General features: G+C 43.4%; 1 protein-coding gene across 1 annotated transcript in view; it reads right to left on the bottom strand.

Annotated features, from left to right (window-relative positions):
- The window catches only part of LOC143294404 (dual 3',5'-cyclic-AMP and -GMP phosphodiesterase 11-like), a 244,310-nt gene that overhangs the window by 49,249 nt on the left and 187,561 nt on the right, over positions 1-7,500 (bottom strand). The window contains 1 exon segment of the mRNA XM_076605884.1: positions 4,163-4,252. Coding sequence (XP_076461999.1) covers positions 4,163-4,252 — 90 coding nt within the window.

Raw genomic sequence — 7,500 nt, 5'->3', positions numbered from 1 at the left:
TTTAACTGTATCATTTTGTGCTTCGATTTATTTTATTCTCTCCCATTATATCCTGTAATTGGTTTTGACGGGTTTTTGCAATATTTTCTATCTTCTTTTTATATTATGAACTTTATTCTACACACTATATGACAGCAATTGTTTTTTTTGTGTGTGTTTCGTAGTTTTTCATTCCTTTCTTCTTCTTTTTATATATTACATATTATATATGAATTTATTTCTTACCTTCCCTTGATTCAACTGATTCAGCTGGTGTGTCCCGATAACATTGTTATGTGATATTGACATTCTTCATTCAGGTTCCTTCAATGCAGCAGTAAGTGCATGTATCCTTTGAGCATCAGTATATTTTTTATGATTTTGTTGTTGGCGTTGTTGTGAAGCTGTTACGAATCCAAGCTTCACAGAGACACAGGTGTTGAGCCTTCAGCGTGGCTTCAGGTTCTGTGCGTTGTTCCTGACAACAAGTCCCCCGCCCTGGGTTTGTGCCAAGGTCACGCATCTGCTTTTTTTTTCTATCAAGCTACATGTGGTATAGAGTATAATCGATGAATGCGAACGCTTCTTCGATCAATCAATCATTCACTCACTCACTCAACCACTCACTCACCAACTCACTCACTCACCCACTCACCCACCCACCCACTCACTCACCCACTCACTCACTCACTCACTCCCTCCCTCCCTCCCTCACTCACCAACTCACTCACTCACTCACTGACCCACTCACTCACTCCATCACTCACTCACTCACCAACTCACTCACTCACTCACTGACCCACTCACCCACCCACTCACTCACTCACCCACTCTCTCACTCCCTCACTCACTCCCTCCATCCCTCCCTCCCTCCCTCACTCACCCACTCACTCACTCACCCACCCACCCACCCACCCACTCACTCACCCACTCACTCACCCACTCACTGACTCACCCATTCACCAACCCACTCACTCACTCACTCACTCACACACTCACTCACTCACACATGTACTCACCCACCCACGCACTCACCCACTCACTCATTCACCCACGCACTCACTCACACACTCACTCACCCACCAACCCACCCACCCACCCACTCACCCACTCCCTCACTCACCCACTCACTCATTCACCCACGCACTCACTCATCCACTAACTCACTCACTCACTCACTCACCCACACACTCACTCACTCACTCACCCACCCACCCACTCACTCACTCACTCACTCATTCACTCAACCACCCACTCACTCACTCACCCACCCACTCACTCGATCAATCAAAAACACTTCCTCACCTCCTTGAACCGAAACTTTCTTTGGTAGGTCTTCATCACCACCTCGTGTGTGTGTGTGTGTGTGTGTGTGTGTGTGTGTGTGTGTGCGTCCGTGCGTCCGTGCTTGCGTGTGTGTGTGTGTGTGTGTGTGCGCGCGCGCGCGCGTGTGTGTGTGTGTGTGTGTGTGTGTGTGTGTGTGTGTGTGTGTGTGTGTGTGTGTGTGCGAGAGAGAGAGAGAGAGAGAAGGAGAGTTTTGTCACGTGGAATCGATGGATAAGCTTTAATCATATTGCTCGTAATTACTCATTCTCTCAACGTCACTGAAGATGGCACATATCGATCACTAGATTTTTGACTTTCACTGTCAACGTTGATTAAGGTTGTTAATTTCTGATTGATCCAATTTCACATTGTGAAATGGGAAAATGTCATTTTTAGTGGGGGGGTTGGGGGGGCTGGAGGGGGGGAGGGGGCGGATGCTGGAGGCGATTGTGTGTGGGGGCGGTTGGGGGGGGGGGCGGTAGGGGGGGGGGGGTTAGGGGTGTGGGGGTGCGTGGGTAGTGGAGGGGTTAATGCGTGTGTGCGTGCATGTGTGCGTGTGTGTCTGCGTATATGCCTATGCGTGTCTGTGTTTGTGTGTGTGTACATGCGTGCGTGCGAGTGTGTGTGCATGTGTATATGTGTTTGAGTGCGTGCGTGTGTGTATTTGTGAGCGCGCGACCGTGTGTGTGTGTGTGGTTAAAATGGCAAAGTATCGTGAGTTCATGTAACGAGCTTTGAATATTGAACAGCAGCCAGAGAAATGGAATTTGTGAGAGCGTTTGTGCGAGAGAGCGGTATGTGTCTGTATAATTCTATATTTAGTCTGCGTCTGCTTGTTATACGCAGATGCGTGAGACTGTGTTTGTGCGCATGCGTCCACGAGGCAGGGATTTTTCAGGGAGGTGTCAAAGCGAGCTGATTGATCCATATACGCTACACCAATTTTTTTTTTTTTTTTAAGAAAGGAACTGATATCTGACCCACCATGAGCCCTGCAGGCTGATAAGTGAGAAAAAGGCCTTGAAGCACAATCACCTGATTATATAACATTGATTTAGGAACCACACCTACCTGTTATGAACCATAGTTACCGGATTTATAAACAACCGAATTGTGAACCACAACTACTGATTTATGGATAATAGTTACCCCATTTATGAATAACAGGTATCCGATTTCTGAAGCATAATTATCAGATGTATGAACCATAATTGCCTGCTTCAAAAACAACAGTTACCCGATTTATGAACCATTGTTACCTGATTTAAAAACCATAGTTACCTGATTTAAGAACCATAGTTACCCGATTTAAGAACCAGTCACCTGATTTATGAACCATAGTCACCTGATTTATGAACCATAGTCACCTGATTTATGAACCATAGTTACCCGATTTAAGAACCAGTCACCTGATTTATGAACCATAGTCACCTGATTTATGAACCATAGTTACCTGATTTAAGAATCACAGTTACCCGATTTAAAAACCATAGTCACCTGATTTATGAACCATAGTCACCTGATTTAAGAACCATAGTTACCTGATTTATGAACCATAGTCACCTGATTTAAGAACCATAGTCACCTGATTTATGAACCATAGTCACCTGATTTATGAACCATAGTTACCTGATTTAAGAACCATAGTCACCTGATTTATGAACCATAGTCACCTGATTTAAGAACCATAGTCACCTGATTTATGAACCATAGTTACCTGATTTAAGAACCAGTCACCTGATTTATGAACCATAGTCACCTGATTTATGAACCATAGTTACCCGATTTATGAACCATAGTCACCTGATTTATGAACCATAGTCACCTGATTTATGAACCATAGTTACCTGATTTATGAACCATAGTCACCTGATTTAAGAACCATAGTCACCTGATTTATGAACCATAGTCACCTGATTTATGAACCATAGTCACCTGATTTAAGAACCATAGTTACCTGATTTAAGAACCATAGTCACCTGATTTATGAACCATAGTCACCTGATTTAAGAACCATAGTCACCTGATTTATGAACCATAGTCACCTAATTTAAGAACCATAGGCACCTGATTTAAGAACCAGTCACCTGATTTATGAGCCATAGTTACCTGATTTAAGAACCAGTCACCTGATTTACGAACCATAGTTACCTGATTTAAGAACCAGTCACCTGATTTACGAACCATAGTTACCTGATTTATAAACCATTGAACTGTGAACCATGGTTATCAGATACATGAACAATTGTGACCTGATTGGTGAACCCTAATCACCAGCTCCATGAATCCCAGTCACCAGATTCAGGAACCCTAATAACATGATTTCAGAATCCTAATAACATGATTTCAGATCCCTAATCACCAGATTTCAGAACCCTAATCACCAGATTTATGAACCATGATTACCTGGTTTAAGAACCCCAATCACCAGATTCATGAACCCAAATTACATGATTCCAGGACCTCAATCACCAGATTCATGAACCCAAATTACATGATTGAACCTCAATCACCAGATTCATGAACCCCAATCATCAGATTAATGAACCCCAATCACCATTAATGAGCCTCAATCACCAGATTAATGAACCCCAATCACCCCAGTAATGAACCCCAATCACCATTAATGAGCCTCAATCACCACATTAATGACCCCAATCACCACATTAATGAACCCTAATCACCAGATTAATGAACCCTAATCACCAGATTAATGACCCCAATCACCACATTAATGAACCCTAATCACCAGATTAATGAACCTAATCACCAGATTAATGACCCCAATCACCAGATTAATGAACCCCAATCACCAGATTAATGAACCCTAGTCACCAGATTAATGAACCCTAATTACCTGATTCCTCCTGTTCTCCAGCAGAGACCTGCCGTACAGCTGAGCGTTCTTCAGGCCGATGCCGCAAAATGCCAGGTAGGAGGCGAACACCTGCCCACCACACACACCCAGCATGATCAATGACAATAGTAATAATAACAACAAGAACAACAACGATGATGATGATGATGATGATGACGACGACGATGATGGTGATGATGAGAATGATAATAACTTGGACACAGAGACATACAGAGAGAGAGACACAGAGAGAGACAGACAGACAGACAGACTCTGTTAGAGAGGGATATATAGAAAGAGGGAGAAACAAACAGAGACAGGCAGACTGACAGACAGAAACAGAGACAGGCAGACTGACAGACAGATACAAGACAAGACAGACAGACAGACAGACAGACAAGACACGGTCAGATGAAGAGAAGTGATAATGAACAGACACGGTCAGATGAAGAGAAGTGATAATGAACAGACACGGTCAGATGAAGAGAAGTGATAATGAACAGACAGACACGGTCAGATGAAGAGAAGTGATAGTGAACAGACAGACACGGTCAGATGAAGAGAAGTGATAATGAACAGACAGACAGACACGGTCAGATGAAGAGAAGTGATAATGAACAGACAGACAGACACGGTCAGATGAAGAGAAGTGATAGTGAACAGACAGACAGACACGGTCAGATGAAGAGAAGTGATAGTGAACAGACAGACACGGTCAGATGAAGAGAAGTGATAGTGAACAGACAGACACGGTCAGATGAAGAGAAGTGATAGTGAACAGACAGACAGACACGGTCAGATGAAGAGAAGTGATAGTGAACAGACAGACAGACACGGTCAGATGAAGAGAAGTGATAATGAACAGACAGACACGGTCAGATGAAGAGAAGTGATAGTGAACAGACAGACAGACACGGTCAGATGAAGAGAAGTGATAGTGAACAGACAGACAGACACGGTCAGATGAAGAGAAGTGATAGTGAACAGACAGACAGACACGGTCAGATGAAGAGAAGTGATAGTGAACAGACAGAGACGGTCAGATGAAGAGAAGTGATAATGAACAGACAGACAGACACGGTCAGATGAAGAGAAGTGATAGTGAACAGACAGACAGACACGGTCAGATGAAGAGAAGTGATAATGAACAGACAGACACGGTCAGATGAAGAGAAGTGATAGTGAACAGACAGACAGACACGGTCAGATGAAGAGAAGTGATAGTGAACAGACAGACACGGTCAGATGAAGAGAAGTGATAGTGAACAGACAGACAGACACGGTCAGATGAAGAGAAGTGATAGTGAACAGACAGACAGACACGGTCAGATGAAGAGAAGTGATAGTGAACAGACAGACACGGTCAGATGAAGAGAAGTGATAGTGAACAGACAGACAGACACGGTCAGATGAAGAGAAGTGATAGTGAACAGACAGACAGACAGACAGACACGGTCAGATGAAGAGAAGTGATAGTGAACAGACAGACAGACACGGTCAGATGAAGAGAAGTGATAATGAACAGACAGACACAGTCACATGAAGAGAAGTGATAGTGAACAGACAGACAGACACGGTCAGATGAAGAGAAGTGATAGTGAACAGACAGACAGACACGGTCAGATGAAGAGAAGTGATAATGAACAGACAGACAGACACGGTCAGATGAAGAGAAGTGATAATGAACAGACAGACAGACACGGTCAGATGAAGAGAAGTGATAGTGAACAGACAGACAGACACAGTCAGATGAAGAGAAGTGATAATGAACAGACAGACAGACACGGTCAGATGAAGAGAAGTGATAGTGAACAGACAGACAGACACAGTCAGATGAAGAGAAGTGATAATGAACAGACAGACAGACACGGTCAGATGAAGAGAAGTGATAGTGAACAGACAGACAGACACGGTCAGATGAAGAGAAGTGATAATGAACAGACAGACAGACACGGTCAGATGAAGAGAAGTGATAGTGAACAGACAGACAGACACGGTCAGATGAAGAGAAGTGATAGTGAACAGACAGACACGGTCAGATGAAGAGAAGTGATAGTGAACAGACAGACAGATACGGTCAGATGAAGAGAAGTGATAGTGAACAGACAGACAGACACGGTCAGATGAAGAGAAGTGATAGTGAACAGACAGACAGACACGGTCAGATGAAGAGAAGTGATAGTGAACAGACAGACACGGTCAGATGAAGAGAAGTGATAGTGAACAGACAGACAGACACGGTCAGATGAAGAGAAGTGATAGTGAACAGACAGACAGACACGGTCAGATGAAGAGAAGTGATAATGAACAGACACGGTCAGATGAAGAGAAGTGATAGTGAACAGACAGACACAGTCAGATGAAGAGAAGTGATAGTGAACAGACAGACAGACACGGTCAGATGAAGAGAAGTGATAATGAACAGACACGGTCAGATGAAGAGAAGTGATAGTGAACAGACAGACACAGTCAGATGAAGAGAAGTGATAGTGAACAGACAGACAGACACGGTCAGATGAAGAGAAGTGATAATGAACAGACAGACAGACACGGTCAGATGAAGAGAAGTGATAGTGAACAGACAGACATGGTCAGATGAAGAGAAGTGATAATGAACAGACAGACATGGTCAGATGAAGAGAAGTGATAATGAACAGACAGACAGACACGGTCAGATGAAGAGAAGTGATAGTGAACAGACAGACAGACACGGTCAGATGAAGAGAAGTGATAGTGAACAGACAGACAGACACGGTCAGATGAAGAGAAGTGATAGTGAACAGACAGACAGACACGGTCAGATGAAGAGAAGTGATAGTGAACAGACAGACAGACACGGTCAGATGCCAGTGTCCGGTCGACATTGTTTTAGCTGTCAGATCACCAATTACCAGTCACCCCCACCATGGAAAATGGTGTGAAACCACCCATTTGTGAAATTTCTTCTTCATCTACTTCTTCTTCTTCTTCTCTCTCTTTCCTTCTTCTTCTTCCTCTCTCTCTCTCTCTCTCTCTCTCTCTCTCTCTCTCTCTCTCTCTCCGTCTTCACATACATTTCTGATCTAGGAACAAGTGTTAATGATTACTTTATAGCATCTGTAATTTATTTTAATCTGTATATCAGAGGGTATCACTGCAGATAGAGAGAATTCAATCTGACCACCCCTACCTCTTGCGTTATATATTGAAGAACACTTTGTAGGGCAGTGTAATAAAAATTATAATCTTATTGTGAATCAGCCCATTATTAAGTACTGTTGGAATGGTATGTATGCTGAACGTTTCTCTTTGTCTATGAAGGCACAGGAAGTACAAGTAAAGTTCAAAGTAGCAGAAGA

The sequence above is a fragment of the Babylonia areolata genome, chromosome 1 (assembly GCF_041734735.1).
Source record: "Babylonia areolata isolate BAREFJ2019XMU chromosome 1, ASM4173473v1, whole genome shotgun sequence".
Classification (NCBI taxonomy): Eukaryota; Metazoa; Mollusca; class Gastropoda; order Neogastropoda; family Buccinidae; genus Babylonia; species Babylonia areolata.
This window is presented reverse-complemented; position numbering and strand designations above follow the sequence as displayed.